At 33.7% G+C, this 17,336-nt stretch overlaps 2 protein-coding genes across 2 annotated transcripts; one reads left to right on the top strand and one right to left on the bottom strand.

Moving 5' to 3' along the window:
- Positions 1-727: 727 nt before the first annotated feature.
- LOC127791924 (cyclin-U1-1) lies at positions 728-2,282 on the bottom strand. Its single transcript, XM_052322108.1, has 2 exons — positions 1,786-2,282; positions 728-1,140 (listed from the first exon to the last, which is right to left on the bottom strand). Exons 1-2 carry the CDS (start codon positions 2,208-2,210, stop codon positions 864-866), a joined length of 702 nt encoding a protein of 233 aa, XP_052178068.1. The 5' UTR covers positions 2,211-2,282; the 3' UTR covers positions 728-863.
- A 9,415-nt stretch (positions 2,283-11,697) lies between these two features.
- LOC127791376 (putative zinc finger protein CONSTANS-LIKE 11) lies at positions 11,698-15,822 on the top strand. The gene is made up of 5 exons (XM_052321208.1): positions 11,698-12,732; positions 12,932-13,156; positions 13,960-14,300; positions 15,112-15,242; positions 15,481-15,822. Exons 1-4 carry the CDS (start codon positions 12,142-12,144, stop codon positions 15,236-15,238), a joined length of 1,284 nt encoding a protein of 427 aa, XP_052177168.1. The 5' UTR covers positions 11,698-12,141; the 3' UTR covers positions 15,239-15,242; positions 15,481-15,822.
- Positions 15,823-17,336: the final 1,514 nt, after the last annotated feature.

Below are 17,336 nucleotides of genomic sequence, written 5' to 3'. Positions count from 1 at the left end.
AAAATACTATTGATTAGTCTATCATGTAGCATGTTACTCACAAAAATGAATGTATGCATATACACACATTAACATTCTACCACAAAAAATACTTAAAAAATAATTTTTAATAATTAAAATACAAAATCTCCATATTTTACACATCAAAAATTTAACATTATATTTTTCGTGTGAGAAAACATCCTATAAATATTAAGCCTTTAATAATTAAGGTTGTTCAAAGTGAAATAAGCAATAACATATATCAAGATAAAGAGACTTTTATCAAAAGCCATAATTTTTGGTGATCAGTAATTTTTTTTTTTTTTTTTATGATCCAGGTGCTCAAACTTCGCCTACCTCATCTTGAAGGAAACCAATCTTTCCCCTTAATTCAGTCTCCGAATAAATCGAATGAGATCATAAACTTATCCACTTTCAAAGTGACACACAATCAATCTTCACTAAATAAAATATTTATGCATCCATTAAGAGTTGATTGCTTGTCACTCCAAAAAAAAGTTAGAAGTTTTACCGGTTGTGCTCTAGGGGCATGATCAATAAATTTTCTTTTAGACATCATGGATATAAGTTTATAGAGTAATAAAATCATGTTAAATCTTCATTTTTTTCCCATCATTTTTTTGAGAGTGATATTCCTATTGTGTATGGCATAAAAACTTTATAGTGTTAATTTTAATAATAATAATAAATTTTAATAATTTGTTCTTTTAATCATATATTCGAGTTACTAAAATTAGAATTAATCATACTCTAATTTTGGCTGATCAGGAGGCTCTGTTGTTATGATCGTTCCACGAAACAAGCAAATAAGCAAGAACTACAAACGAGATGGATGTATCATGTATGAAGCAAAAGTGAGGTCAGTCCGCCATTGACGGAGCTGGAGAGCTCCGAGCATCTTCCGGCGGCTTCTGGTTCTGGAGGGCGGTGGGGCCATTGGACGACGGCGGCGGGGGCTTTTGGAGCTTCTGGGCGGCGAGAAGCATCTCCCTCTCCAAGTGGAGGCAGTAGCTCTCGAAGACCCGGGAGCTTACTGAAACTCCGAAGTCCAGCAGGAAGAGCAGCTCCAGCTCCAGCTTGTTCAGCTCCACATTGCTCACTCCCCCAACTCGAGCGTAGAATGCGTTGTTGTAATGCCTGCCGGAACACAGAAGATCTCAGCACTCAAAGAGAAGCCATACATGGATTATGGACAAACAGAGAGGAATTACAGGAAGAAGAAGAAGACCTTCTTGTCTAAATGATCCCATCTTTTCATTTTGTTATATACAATCACTCTGAACATATATCTATAAGAATATCATGATCTTTCTCACCAAATGGGCTGCCTACTGGATCTTGCCATACGATTCGGCCTTCACACATTAGTTAAGTGGGTAAAATGTCAAAAGTATTTCTATTTTGGTTTTAATAATTCGGTTGGTAAAATTAAATTAGGAGCATTTTGAACATTTTGTTTACGGACAATTCATCTTGGCCACCCATTTAATTAAAAATATGATTATTCAAAGTGAGATGCCTCTTATACATCAAGGAGACTCTCCTTAAAATCTAACACTACTCTTCTTTCAATTTTGAGATTTCCCACACTGGGTTAAAAATCTCACATCTTAATAGATGTGACCAGAGGTAGACTCGAAATACTTTTCTAGATCATATCTAGGTGACAATGATTTAGGGTTTAAAACACTATAATCCTTTACTCAAAAGTAGTAACGGAACATAATTACTAAATGCGAGAAGGCAACGACAGAAATTACGAGAGAGAGAGAGAGGAATTACACATCGTCAAGCATCTTAGAGGCGACCATGACGCTGGTGACGAGCAACCTATGGACGTTGAGAGAGAGAACGAGCGAGTCGGGATGCCGGTGAAGCAGCCGGTCTATATACACGTAGCCAACCACAAAGCAAGCCGGGCTACAATTCGTGTACTTGTAAATCCTCTCCAGGTACTTCCCTATGCTGATGCTCGGCGCCCTCACGCCATGAAACGCGTCCAGGCTCTTCCCTACCGGGGCGGCGCAGCCCCAGCTCAGCCCCTGCTCCTCCGTCTCCTCCGACAAGCTCACCGCCAGCCGGTCGTTGCGAGCCACCAGCTTCTCCAGCACCGAGGACAGGATGGTCAGCACCCGGGGCGTCGGCTCGGCTTCCGTCGCCCGCTCCGGCAGTTGGAGGTGGTTGTCGTCGGCGCCACCGGGTAACATCTACACCATATCGTGGGTACGGCGAGGAAGGAGTGTAGTGGTGGAGGAGCGGTGATTTATGGATTGTGGCGGTTGAGTGTGAGAAGGTGTGGATGTTATCTCTGGTGTGGGTGGGAGCAAATGGGTGTCCAACACGTGTCCTTTTGACAACGTGAAACAGTGAACAAGTCGCCCAAACGATTAATATATTAAAATAGGATAATATATCAAAATATTTTATCAAGTGACGATGATGAATTATTTTCTCCCTCAAATTTGTATTAAATTAAAAATAGTGATTAATTAATTATTAAAATAAAATAATTTATTATACTATATTTATTTATAAATATAGATTAAAATCTCTAAACGTGAGGAAACTTGAGTTTTCTAATGTTAATTAAAAAAAATTTGAAATATTTAATTTTTGCTCTTGAAATTTTATTTTTACAATAATAACAAAACTTTAAAAATATGAATTTTGATTTATTTTTCTTTCACTACATTAATTTTCTTCTATAATCTTGAAAATGCAACATCTTAAATCTTAATTAGCATTAGAAAATCCATGCATTTGATCACCTTAAAGAATTTTTTATGGATTTGTTATTTTACCAAGTGACAATGTGAATTATTTTTCCTCCTTGCATCAAATTAAAGATAATGATTAATTACTTATTAAAGTAAAGAATAATGCTATTCATCTAAACTAAATCTCCAATTTAGGTGGTACATTTTCATTATCCAATGAAAATGTGCAATCTCTAATGTGTAGATGAATAGTATTACTCTAAAATAAAATTATATATTATATTATAATATTAAAATATATAATTTATTAAATCTTAAATCTTAATTAGTATTAGAAAATCCTTACAAATGAAGTATGAGAGGTTTTTCAATATTAATTAAAAAAAATTAATATATTTTTTATAATGCTCTCCTAGCTTCTCCAAATGAGAATAAATAATGTTCTTAAAATTTAACTTTTGCAATAATAACAAAATTTTGAAATATGAATTTTGACTTATTTTTCATTCACTATGCATTAATTTTCTTGCATAGTCTTAAAAGTGTGATATTTTAAATCTTAATTAATATTAAAAAAATTTATGCATTTGACTTAGAGATGGAAAACAGGCGAGCCGGGCCGAAGTTGGCCCACGAAGGAAACGGGCTGGGCCAAGGAAATTGAACATTGGGCCCGACACGGCCCTGTGGCCCTTAATAAATGGGCCAAAGTGGGCCGGGCCATGGGCCTATTGGACAGGGCTAGCCCGTGGGCCTGGCTATTTGGACTAGCCCATGAGCCATTTTTTTTTAATTTTTTTATATATAATTTTTTTAAATATATTTTTTATTTTTTTCCCAAATGTAACTAATATTTTTTAAAATATGTTTATTAATGTTTACTTATAATTTTGATGTTTGTAAAATTATGATGTTTACAGTAAACATTATGTTTATAAAAATTACACTAAAATTATGTTTACAAACATAATAAACATTATGTTTACAAATATAATTATATTTACAAACATTACAATAAAATTATGTTTACAAGAAACATAATTTTTAATTATTATGTTTATAATTATTAAATACAAACATAATTTTTTAAATATTTTCTTATTTTTTAATGGGCTGGGCCGGGCAATTTTAGCGGGCCGGCCCATGGGCCATTTTGGTGGGCCAGGCCACGGGCCACATATTACTAGCCCGGCACGGCCCTCATTTTGCTAGGTGGGCCGGCCCATTTTCCATCTCTAATTTGACTACCATAGAGAATTTTTTATAAATTTGTTTGGTAGAGCTCGCACACAACATAAAAAGTACCTAACTCCTAGACCACGAAACTTAATATGCAAACTTCTCAAAGAATCAACTATAGTCAGTATTTCCCAGCATGTTTATATAATAAGCTATTTAAAAATAAATTATTTACAAATTAAATATTTAATATACACATAAATGAAAAAGAGATTAACCTTCAGAATTAGGGGTGTCAAAAAATATCTAAAAATCGGTGAACCAGACTGAATCGGACCGAATCACGTCTTTTGGATTGGTTTTATGGTTCAAATGTTAGGTTCTGATTCTAAAGAATTAAGAACTGATATATTTGGTTTTGTTACTAGTTTTTTTTTTTCAAACCGTGGTTCGAACCGAACCGGAACCTGATATTATACTTATGTACATATTAAAATTTGTTGGGTATATATATATACATACGCATAAATAATATCACTTCCTAAGAAACTAGCAAGATTCATGAACTCTTTTATTTCTAGACTTTTATGCATTATTAGTATACTAAATGGTCGTTGTAATCTTATTTGATGAGGTAGTCTATAAATTATTTTGTTCTACTTTTACTTCAAAATTTGAAGCATTAATAAAGTTATGGGTTTATTTTAATTTACAATTTTGTTTGTAATTTCATATTTTGCTAAAATATTTAGAAGCTAAATGTTAATTGGATAGAATCGAAACCAGTTCGGTGCGACGGATTGGTTATGATTTGGTTTTATATATGTAATGGTTCGATTACGGTTCTTATTTTTTTGGAACCGTTAAAAATGGTTCGGTTATTGGATTCTTATAAAACCGGATCAATCCGAACCGTTGACACCCCTATTCAGAATAATTCTAGAGCAACGAACTTCTTACAATTTCTCTACCAATAAACCTGCTAGGAACCCATGCATTACATAGTAGTAATCTCGTAGAAAAATTTATATAGTTAAATAAATTAGTAACTATGATTTAATTTTTTCATAGTTTTAAAAATGTGATTTCTTATATCTTAATTAGCATTAAAAAATCTATGAAAACCAAACAAATTTATTTAAAAAATTCTTTAAGGTAATCAAGTGCATGGGTTTTTCAACACTAATTAAGGTTTAAAATATCACATTTTCAAAATTATCGAAGAAAATTAATGCATAGTGAAAGAAAAATAAGTCAAAATTCATATTTTCAAAGTTTTGTTATCATCGCAGAAATTAAATTTCAAGAACATTATTCATTCTCATTTGGAGAAGTGGGGAAAGTATTATAAAAATTATGTTAAGTTTCAATAATTATAAAATATATTTAAATATTTAATGATTTGTTCTTCTATTGTAATAGTTTTTGTGTATAAATAGGAAATTCTTGTCAAGATTTTTCATTTTATATAATACGCTGCAATTTAATAAAAGTCTTTTCAAAATATGGATGGAAGAGTTGATTTTGTCAATCAAATCAATGTTAGCAAGACACAATGGACGATGAAGGTTCGAGTCGTGAGGGTTTGGGAGATTCTATACTTTGAAGATAATGAAAGGAATCACGAGTACGATGGTTTGGACAAAAATAAAATTTTTATTGTATATCAGATACACACAATGAAATATGATATATACGTCATGCATAATTTGGGTATTTAAGTAACACGCATATTTATCAAAAGAATATAAATAAATGCATACCTGCTATATATCCAATGTAAGGTTGGGGTACATAAATAATTTTTGTATTGAGACCGTATCCACCTCACGTTGTGATTATCTTAGTCTGTCCACACCTAGTATGCCAAATGATATCGTTCCGATCACTTCTTTCCATGCTAGACACAGAGGTTATGCATATCACCAATGTCCACGTATCGAAATTATACACTTAACATTTACACGTATAATTTATGTTGCAGTAGAATAGTTTCAGAAGAAGTAAAAGAAGAAGAAACTACATGCGTAAGGAGAGAGAGAAAAGATAGAGGGCTTTGCCTCTTTTATCAAACCCCTTCCCCTTTTCTTTTTTCTTCTCTAAATTTAATCCCTTCTCACATCCGTCGCCCCACCAACTCAATAATTCAAGAGATTACTATGCAATTTTACTATATACTATGTATTTCAACTATGCACTATGTATTATTGGTAAGGGCCAAGGGTCAACTTTTGACCAATCAGTTTCAAAGACATTTCGAGCACACGATGTCAATACTAAACACAACACTATATGGTGGGTGATTTTCTAGATTCACTATCTGCTAGCAATCAAATAACACCGAAATCATTTTCGGTATTACTCAACCCCTTGACCCATCACCAAAACTTATCCAAATATTGATGATGTTCCGAGAATTCCTAAATAGCGTCTAATAGCGGTTCAAGATAGTATAGGTGGCAGTGAAGTCTCACTTCAAGTGAACCTATTACAATTGACGATTATCGTGTATTATAATCCTTCCATCACTTAATGTCCCCGACTAAGTGAGAGTCATGGAGTGACAAACTCACAAACTCAGTAACTATGTGTCAAACCTCATTAATGTGACTAGATGACACCTTAGGAAATACATTTTCTGACTTTCAATCTATCTTGGTCAGGAATTGTCCCGTCACATTAATAGTATATCACATAGGACATTCACCCATCAATTACCGATGAGGGTAACAGATCCTATTCTCAACACCTGTTTCCATATACCAGCAATACGGAATCGCATAGATAAACGTTCCCACCTCCCAATTAGATAGTTCGGCTCATTAGTAAATCCTACACACTAATACACAAAACAACCATGTTAGATCAAGTCTAAGAATCAATACACCATCGTAATCTGATGACACAATCATTATCCACTAGACTATGTGGTCAATCATCGGCGTCACATTTGGCTAATCGTTCCGCAAGGACCACCCACAGGTTTACTAGTGACATCTTATGTTATATGACGCGTGACACACCATCCTCTTATCAGTATCCCCATACTGAACGAGATAATAACCCCCGTGCTAGTCCATACTCAATTAATTGAAGTCCTCATCCAAATAATATAAGAACTATGAATAATTTAAGAAGTTTTGTTACCAAAGAATCTTGTCACAGTCTCAACACTTTGAGAATAAAAATTTCACACATAAGAAATAAGAACTCATTCATATAAATGATTAGAGAAAATATGAATAAAGAAAACCTTATATTTTATCGATTTATACAAAGATACAATAAATGCATAAAACAAGCCCACTAAATGTCATTCAAATCTAGCATAATGGCACACAACACTAACACATAAATCAAAAATTTATAGCATTGAGATGATTTTTATGGATGAACAGGTTTTTTTTCCCTTATAAATTTAAAGTTAATTATTTATAAAATATATTTTATTTTGTATAAATTATTTAAGATTTTGCCATCAAATTTATAAGGTGAAAGGTTCATGTAACAATCAAGCGTTCGTTGGTTCGGTCTTTTAAAACATTAATTCGTGAAGAACAATTGTATTTTATACGTAATTTTGTAGTTGGATACAACAATATGAAATACAAGACTACAAGCCACAAGTATAAGTACAAGCCAAACGTTATGCCAAAGACTAATGTTGTAGATGCTATGGATGAAAGTTTCCCAATACAAAATTTTATCTTCAAATCATTTGCTAATATTTTAAGTGAAGATGAACTTGATGAAAATGAATTGTTTGATAAGTATAAAATTGATTATGCAATGATTTATACCCTTATAACTGATATTTTTATTTTATTTTATTAAAGATATAATTGGAGAGGTCATTGGCAAAGACAATGTTAAGTGCCAAATATCTCGTAGAATGACAAGCAAACTCATTGATATTGTACTTGAAGACCTAGAATATGCTTCATCCATAATTTTTTCAGATGTTAATTGATAATTTTATTTGCATATACTACGATAATTTTTTTAGCATGCTTAATTCATTGATATTGTTCATGAGGACCTAGAGTATGTTTTACCCATAATTTTTTTTTATGTTAAATGATAATTTTATTTGCATATACTAATGTGCGGGTTTTTGTGAGTATTTTTTTTTTTAAAAAACAATCTTTCGTGTACTTTGTGAGGTGATTTTATAGATGAGGTTAATGATTATCTAGAAGATTAAAAACTAGAACATGCAATTATCATACTTCAAATATGTCGTGCCAAAAGATTCAGAGGTTATATTTATAATTTCTAAAATATACATACATTCCAATTTAAAACTTTTTTGTTTAATATACATGCTTGAATTAGAAAATACTTCATTGTAGATGAGGTTAGAATATCTAATATTTATTATATTTAGAAAATTGATGGTGAATGTCCCTATCAAGGAAGTTAATGAATTTTGAAACAAGTATGGCTATTTTTTTATTTTTATTTTTGTGCAAAATGATTGACTATTAGTATCATTATTTTCTTGTTATGATTATTGAATATAGGATATTTTAGCTCTCAAAGTATAAGTCAAATATCTTTTTCATCTATTTACTTCATCTCTATTAACCTAACAAGTAAAGTAACTGATGTAAAAACTATTGAAGAATTAGTGGAATTTGTAGAGGTAAAACAAGTAAATTATGATTACATATATTTAACACTCATGTTTTGTGTTTTTTTTAATAAAATCGTTTTGTAAATTTTTTATTATTTTTTACTACTATTAATCTGACCATATTTTTATAATTTTTATCCTAGGTTGGTAGTTCTTGGGTTCTTGTTATTACAATTGAGAGTGATCAAGACTGGTGGTACTTATTTTGTAAAAGATATCCAAAGAAAGTTAGTTGTGTTGACAAAAAATTTTATTGTAAAAAGTGTGACAAATTTGATTTCACTTGAACTCTTAGGTAGAGTAATTACCATACTTTTTTTTTATTACATGTTTATTAATCACCATTTTCATTTCTCATCTTTGTCAATTGTGTGGTGGATTGATTAGCTTCAAGGTCCAACTAAGGGTCATTGATAGAACTAGTAGTGCTTCTTTTGTTGTTGTGGAATTGTGAGTGTTTGTAGCTACTTCGTAAGATTGCTAACGACTTGAGAAATGATTTGGCAAAGGTAACTTCCTTACCAACAAATATTATATATATAACCGTGAACCTAACAAACATGACTAGTATATAATCTAACAATTAATTTTAGACGTATGTTGATGGATTCCTACTGAGATGGACACTTGGTGGAAAGGAAAATGTTGTTCAAAGTTTAAATCAAACTTCAGAATATTTCAAAATATTAGTGAGTATAATGAAGTCTATACGGTTATGAAATTGATTGACAATAATGAGTTAATATCAAAATATGTTTCAAGTTGTTATATCGAAAATTAGGTTAGTGTAAGGTATGTTAAATTTAGTTATTGAATAATTATCTTTCATGTTTAACATCCGTGATTGATCTAATTGCAAAAAATACTGTTTTTATGACTTTGATATCCTTTCTCGACTTGAATACACTGATATTGTTGAGTTAAAGGTAATTTTTGTTATTACCACAAATATTTTTATAATAATTTTATGGTATTCATAACTCAATAAACTTTGATTGGCATGTAAGATTGTGTCTATAGTGAGGTCAATTCCCCAAATAAAATCCATAACTCAATAAACTTTGATTGGCATGTAGGATTGTGTTTATAGTGAGGTCAATTCCCCAAATAAAATCCCTACAAAATGATCTAATCCAATGATAGTTGGAGATGGCGGTTCCTATCAACTTTACCTTCATCAAATCCAATATTACCTTTTAAATTTCAACGAAAGCAATACTCTTTGATTGTATCATATGCTATGTCTATCAATAAGAGTCAAGGTCAAATCTCTTTCACGTATCAAACTTTATCTAAAAAATTCAATTTTAGTCATGGAGAGCTTTATGTTATAGTCTCCTAAGTTACAAATAAAAAAGGATTGAATATATTAATTTGTGGTAAAGATTGAGAACTAACAAATTCAACCACAAATGTAGTCTTCAAAGAAGTTTTTCAAAATTTGGATTAAGTATATATGTTGTTTTTGAAAGTTTTAATAATAATATCTAATAAAATGTTAATTATATGATGTTTTAGAATTTGATTTGATTATAATTAATTAACTTTTATAGATGACTATCGAAATCATCTATTGTGATTACGTCTCCCATGCATCGCATAGGTTTAAGTTTTCTAAAATTTAGATTAGTTATGTTGTTTTTAAAAGTTTTAATAACAATCTTCATGATGGAAAATGCCATCGAGTTCATAATTACTTCTATATCCCGAGAATACAATTAGTAATAGCAAAGACACGTGTTCGCAGGGGGCCAATCTAAGGTCGCCATCCAACCTAAGTTTGAGTGGGACACGTGGCAGAGGAATTTCAACAAAATCGACTAATCTATTGTTCAACGAAGATTCTCTAGATTCCTCAGCCTCAATCATCATTCTGAAGATCACGGAGGTGGGGATTATCCCGAGCTCTTGGAATAGATAGCCATATCCATATCATTAAGATCATAGCTCCGTCAGGAACGGGATCCGGATCTCGACAATTCGAAAAGGGAATTCTTATCTTAGCAAGAGAATAAAAAGAAAGCAACCAAGACGAGTAAGGAATTTCTCTCTTTTTTCTCTAAATTCTCTACTACATACTTGAAAGTTGTAATAAACCAATAAACTGACTTGATTGTCGGAATGATCACGCGGAAGCAAGTCCCCTGACTTCATCTTTTGCAGGTACTTGATATGAGGCAAGAAGGGGTGATCGGCTTCCGCATCATCAAATCTCTAATAAAATATTATTTATATGATACTTTAATATTTGATTTGATTATAATCAATTAACTTTCATAGATAATTATCAAAATCATCTATTGTGATTAAATATCCCGTGTATCGCACAGGTTTAACACTAATTATTTTAAAAAGTAATGCTACTTATCTATATTGGATATAAATCTCCAGTTTAGTTAATATATTTTTATTGAAAAATGAAAAGATGTAGATATCTATATATACATTAAAAATTAATGTAATTTAATTATGTATATTATAATTTAAAAAAATACTATTTAGATATTAAATTTTGACATTTTATATGACACTCAGAATAAATATTTAGATAATGTAATTTTTAATGTATATATATTATAATTTAAAAAAATACTATTTAGATATTAAATTTTGACATTTTATATGACACTCACAATAAATATTCAGATAATCACCAATAATTATTTACTAACCTATAATACTAAAAAAAATGGTTGTAGTGATCTGAATATTAATACTAAATATGTATAAAACTTTAATATTTAAATAATATTTTTATTACTTTCGAGGAATTTTTTACTTTTTGGAAGTCGTTTGTTTGCTGGTTCATTCGTCTATTTCTCTTGCTTTTTCCATTGCATGAAATTTCCTTAAAAGCCAGGTCAGCAGACAGGTCTCCACGTCACCAACCTCATTCACCAACCACGTGTCCGCTCCGCGGCCGCACATTTGGAGCAACCTTCGCCTCAAGTCTCTATGCTCAGTCATTCCTTGGGCCGACGTGGCAATCTCATCCTCGTCGCCAACACGGAAGGACAAACTCCTTGTTCCATGCTATTTACTTTACTACCATCGGCCCAACCAAAGAGCGAGTAAAAGGGAACGACCATATCAGCTGCTGGAAAACCAAGCTGTCCACCTCATCATCCCCAAATCTCTTTCTGGCCTCCCATGCCGCCACGTGTCTACAAACCCAATGCTCCAATAAATACCAACCATGTACCAAGCCACCAAAGCATTACACAATTAGTTCACGGTTTCCATTCTGAAGAAAGAAACCAACATTTGAAACTTAATCATCTTCGTAGCCAGAATCAATTCAACTTTTATTATACCTTCCTTTAATGGCTTCTGTGTTCCTGGATATTGGTTAATGTTCCTTGTCTCTTTTAGTATTATCAGAAATCCGTGGCGGGAATTTGGAGTAGGACAAAAGGTCAAATTGTCTCAGTTTTTTATTCTTTTTCGTTCATCAGAGTTCTAATGAAATTGTTGGTGTTTTTGTGGAATGGAGTAGGATTAGAGAGGTTAGTGGTTTGAGGATCAGGACAGTATAATCCGAATTCCTGCCACGAGTTTCAAGTTAGTTATGTTAGTTAAAGAGGATAGCTAGGCTAACGTTCAAGTATGGAGCCTCTATGTGAGTTTTGCGGGGTGGCGGTGGCAGTGGTTTACTGCAAATCTGATTCGGCCCGGCTTTGCTTGGGCTGCGATAATCTTGTGCATTCTGCCAATTTCTTCTCGCGCAGGCATCTTCGATCACTCCTGTGCGACAAATGCAGCTCGCATCCTGCGAATGCCCGCTGTGTGACTCAGAAAATGTCTCTGTGTCAAAGTTGCGATTGGTCTGGAAATGGCTGCTCTGGCCAGGGGCATTCATTGCAGGCGTTGAGTTCTTATTCGGGGTGTCCTTCTCCGGCTGAATTCTCAAGGATATGGTCCTCTGTTCTTGATGTGCCTCCTTCTAGTAGTTTTGATGCTGGTTTGGGTCCCATTACTACATTGCCCATCAATGAGAATTGCCTCGGCAATTGTTTGGAGAATACTGGTAATGAGGGGTCGTCTGGGTTGGTGGCAGGCAAGTTGAATGAGTTACAACCTTGCTCCAAATTTGAGCCTTGGAACAGCCAGTCTACTATGCTACCCATTCCAAGTTGCCTACCCCCATTTGGAAAAGATCAAGCACTTGTCTTACCGGAAGGATCAAACCTGCCCAAGGTGATTTTTCTCGCTATTTTATGAATCTTCGTTCTGCAATACCCATAATGAAATTGCAACAAATGAATTTATACATAATGACCCTTCTAGTCGAATATAACTTGTGATCTATGATGTGTATGGGTGATGGTTCCACTAAGAAAACTCAGTGACCACGTCCAGAATCTGAATGTTCAATTATTTGCTTCATCTGTGGCAGGGACAATCTGGTTACAAGAATCTTGAACTTAATGATAATGAAGGTCTCTGCAGAGGTCTTACCATGGATGACCTTGCATTGAATTTGGAGAGCTGTGATGAGATATTTGAATCTTCACGAGGCCACTCGGCATATGATTTTGAGGATGGAGGAACAGATTACCAATTGATAGACAAAAATTTATCTGCCAGTGAATCTAATGGTCATGTTGAGAATGCTATAGAGGTCCTTGCAAATCTATATTCCTAAAGTTTGTTGATGCCATTTTTCTTCTGTTTCTTGCTGAAACATCTCAAATAAATATTTCTCTTTGCCATTCTTGTCTTTTCTTAAATGTCTTATATGTTCTTTCTGAAAACTAAATTGTAGACGCTCCTGTAGATCTCAAAGGCATATGGAGCCTTCTGTGCAGTCTATAAAACCTGATATGAAGTAAAAACAAGTTTTCTTAATCCTAACTGTGATACCTTGAACTTTTATCTGTTCAGAATCCAGAATTATGGTCAAGAATGCATTGAACAGGACTACTCTGCTAAAAGTGATTATTCGATTGTTTGCGAGACTTGCAGTAGTTTGTGTTGTGGATTTTTCTTTCTTTCAAGAACAATCAAAAAATATGTTTCCTTTGATGAGTCAGTCTTAGTTGTTTGTAGAATCTGGCTTAAATATAGGTCCAGATTCACTTCTTTACGTATTACATTTTTCTTGAAATATCCATCATATCTAGATTACTTTACACCATTTTAAATTAACACAAAGAGAATATAAATAAATAACCATACTTCATAGATTTTAAAACTAAATCAACGTGGTTTTATTTCTATATGGTTATTAACTGCAACAGGTTAATTTCTACTAGTAGAACATTGTTTATGGCTGATGTGTTTGCTATATCTCTATTTATGTTCTCTTAAAGTAATAGCTGATTATCAGTTTAGAACTTTGAAGATATTTAAAATCTGAAGCTCATGGATAGTTCAAAAGTTATTTTTTGTTGGCTGACTGTCCACTTTGTGGGTTTTACCTAGGCAACATCATCAGGACAGCAAGAATGCAACGGATTCCAATCCTCATGCGTTACAGGGTCAGCCAATCTCATGCAGTCTATGAGTGGCATTTCTAATAGCATGCTTATGAATCCCAGCTACAACAGGAATATAAACCTTTTCTCAGTTGCACAAGTTCCTTCAAGTATTTCGTTTTCATTATCCAACATTACTGGTGAAAGTAGTGTTGTTGATTATCACGATTGTGGCTTATCTCCAATGTTTCGGGGTGAATCACCATGGGAGTCAAATTTGGAAGTCAGGTGCCCACAGGCAAGGGATAAAGCTAAGATGAGATACAATGAAAAGAAGAAATCGCGAACGTAAGTGATTCAACCTTTTTATTTAGGATCAGCAGTTTATAATCATAACACATTTAAAGTGTCTATGGCTTTCTGGATAATCTTATGCTGTTTTCTCTGCTTTACATTGGTAGCTCTGACAAAAGAAGTTGTTCTAAAATGCTTAGGAAAAGAAACCATTTTAAACCAGTGAACACATTCTTCTTTGTCATTCTTTTCTCAAGAAACCTTTTACGCAATTGAAGCAATTTCTTTACTTAATTTTATTCAACTTCTAATGAATGCCACATGATCCTGATCAATGGGGTTAAAGTGTTGTTCCTAAAGTAATTGGGAAGCAAAGGGCAAAAGTTGCTCACCGACGCTTTTTTCACTCCAAAAGAGCATAATTGGTTTCTGAGATTTACCTTTCCGCTGATTTTGGGAGTTTCTTTCATTTCTAACATTTCTTTTTTAGCTTTCTTGCTTTTCTTCATACAATCTGCATTAGCATCTTCTTAAAGATCTTCCATGCATTTAATTATAAACACACACATAACAAGGAAGGAAGAAGAGAAAACTAATAGTTACCAGAAGTTAAGAACTTAGCACAACATTCAAATTGCTGTTTTGGTTGCTAATAAATCGATAAGCTAATTTGATGTCACTTGAACTTGACAACAAAGTCAAGTATTTCCCTCTTAAATTGTATCATTTTGCAGATAATATAGGTTCCTTTTCTTACTCACTGAAAAATGTTCATTTCTTCAGATAAAAAGATAATTATTCATGATTTCTCTGTTTTTTGGATCATTGTTCAGCTTCTAATTTTTCTCTTGTTCTTTGTCTATAGTTTTGGTAAACAAATAAGATATGCTTCCCGTAAAGCCAGAGCTGATACTAGAAAGCGCGTGAAAGGCCGATTTGTAAAGGCTGGTGAAGCATATGACTATGATCCTCTTGTAGCAAGGACCTTCTAGTCAGGTATTTTTCTGTGTCCCTTTTATGTCAAGGCCATAGACAAAGTATTGAGCTTTCCTACTGCAAATGTCATTCCTCCAGAAATTTAAGGTTATATCAGTTATAGTCATTTAAAGAACCACATTTCATCTATGCAGCATTAGATCTCTTCCGGCGAGATCAGGCATGTTCATGGCACTCTAGTGAGATCAAACTCCCTTTGTGACTTAGCAATCTTTTTTTTTGTTTTCCTCCATTTCAGAAATTATGAAGGATTTCAGTTCATGTATAAGCCGGTGAACGACAGTGTGGTGACTCCCATAAGGTTGAAGTGCTCTTTCCCTTGCCTCTTCGAAACTTGATCCTCGTCTTGCTTTCGCCATCAGCTTCACTAGTCTTTCTTTGGGGCATTGTCTTCACTGCAGGACAATTTTGGTATCCCAGTCATGGCATCAACTAGTTTTTTTTTTTTTTTCATTCTTTTTTTGTTGTGCAATAAGATCCAAGTAACTTCACTGCAAGATGTATGGAAAAGAACTCTGAGCTCAGCTATGATAAATAATAAGTTCATCTGCATTTTTCATTGTACTTTTTGAGTATTTTACTTGGGAAACTTTGTTTTAATTTTTCATGATTTTTATAATTATCTTGGTCGTTTCTATTTGCAGTTATCACAAGAAAGTAACCCAACCTTTAAATAACACATCGACAAACTTTTTTTTCCAGTAAACAGAACTATCACAGAGCTCTTGATCTTACTTATGTTAGTTTGCAACAACTCAGACTAATGATCTTTAATTAGAATAAGTGTTATAGATAAAAATAACTAGCAAACTAGAATTCATGTAACCGATCTCACAAAGTGGGGTAAAGGCTTAATCAGGGGCGGATTTAAGGGGGACAGGCACGGGCTGCAGCCCCCCTCCCCCGATTTAGCCCTCCCCCAGATTTGCAAGGTAAATTTGACCTATTTGGAGGGGAGGAAGGCTGAAATGGCTTATGGATCTGAGGGCCAACTCTCCCCTAGATTTGCTCCTAAATCTGCCCCTGAGCTTAATATGTTGTTGTTGGTTATTTGTTTTAGACTGGCAATTTAGTGATCGATAAAGGCTCATATTGGTCAACAATGAGAACATCGAAATCAGTTCATATACTAACCTTGTGGAAACTACTCTTTTTTGAGTATTTAATTCAATCCCTCATTTTTCTTTTCACTGCAAAAGCAACAACCCAGGGTTGGCTGTATAAATTTTAGCTCACTTGGTATGACCTTCTATGAGCCCCTTTTAACCTTTTGTTCACTGTTGCGACTGAAAATATCATCGTTTTTCTGTTCTCGTGCAACATCAAGCCAGGGGCGGATCCAGCAATCCAGGGTGGGGTGGGCTGAAAAAAATTGGGCTGGGCTGGATTGAAATTGGTCTGAGCTATTACTAAAAAATCCAGGGCAACTCACATAATTCCTGCATCAAGCACAAGCAGTGATATTTGTAGATTTGCATATGGTTGCGTACAACAGACAGAGAACCTACGAATGCGAAAAAAACAAAACCTGTGATGATAACTTGTTCCATGGACCACAAGCCAAGGAACAAACAGTGGGAATAGGACAATATTTGTTGGACATACTCTTTTAAGTTGCTGGTACTCTTTTGACAGCAATTGATCTGCCAAGACTTGTGATCATCATCCAGCGTGTGGTTGGCAGCTTCTCAAGCTGTTATAGCTCATTGGAATCGATTAATTGACTAGTTCCATTTGTCTACAAGTTAGCTGGTCTTTAACTGGGGCCAATGAGAATTTGGGTGACATTGCGGTTTCATTTTTTCCTTTCTTTGTAAGTAGAGCAGCATTGTTATTTCATGGAACGAATATGATATTCTAACCTGAAAAAAAAGAAAGAAAGAAAAACCAGCAGTCCCTTGTTGGAGAGACTGATTCTCGTGATTTGAATGCAAAACAACATACCAAGCTGTCATCCCACTGTGAGTGGGGAATTTGTCAAGAATTCATGTTGTTTAATCTGACAAGTTTTAGTAAGACATCGACTAGCTAATGCAACCCTTCTCTTTTGTAAGAGCTTGGGAACTGACCATAAATAGGAACCCACTGACAGTT

This window comes from Diospyros lotus, chromosome 15, assembly GCF_014633365.1.
Source record: "Diospyros lotus cultivar Yz01 chromosome 15, ASM1463336v1, whole genome shotgun sequence".
NCBI classification, from domain to species: domain Eukaryota; kingdom Viridiplantae; phylum Streptophyta; class Magnoliopsida; order Ericales; family Ebenaceae; genus Diospyros; species Diospyros lotus.
This window is presented reverse-complemented; position numbering and strand designations above follow the sequence as displayed.

Coding starts and splice junctions, on each gene's coding strand:
- LOC127791924 (XM_052322108.1), bottom strand. CDS start 2,210: ATGTTACCCGGTGGCGCCGACGACAACCACCTCCAACTGCCGGAGCGG. Junction 1,141..1,785: donor TCTAAGATGCTTGACGATGT/GTAATTCCTCTC, acceptor GTGTTCCGGCAG/GCATTACAACAACGCATTCT.
- LOC127791376 (XM_052321208.1), top strand. CDS start 12,142: ATGGAGCCTCTATGTGAGTTTTGCGGGGTGGCGGTGGCAGTGGTTTAC. Junction 13,157..13,959: donor ATGTTGAGAATGCTATAGAG/GTCCTTGCAAAT, acceptor GGTTTTACCTAG/GCAACATCATCAGGACAGCA. Junction 14,301..15,111: donor GAAAAGAAGAAATCGCGAAC/GTAAGTGATTCA, acceptor CTTTGTCTATAG/TTTTGGTAAACAAATAAGAT.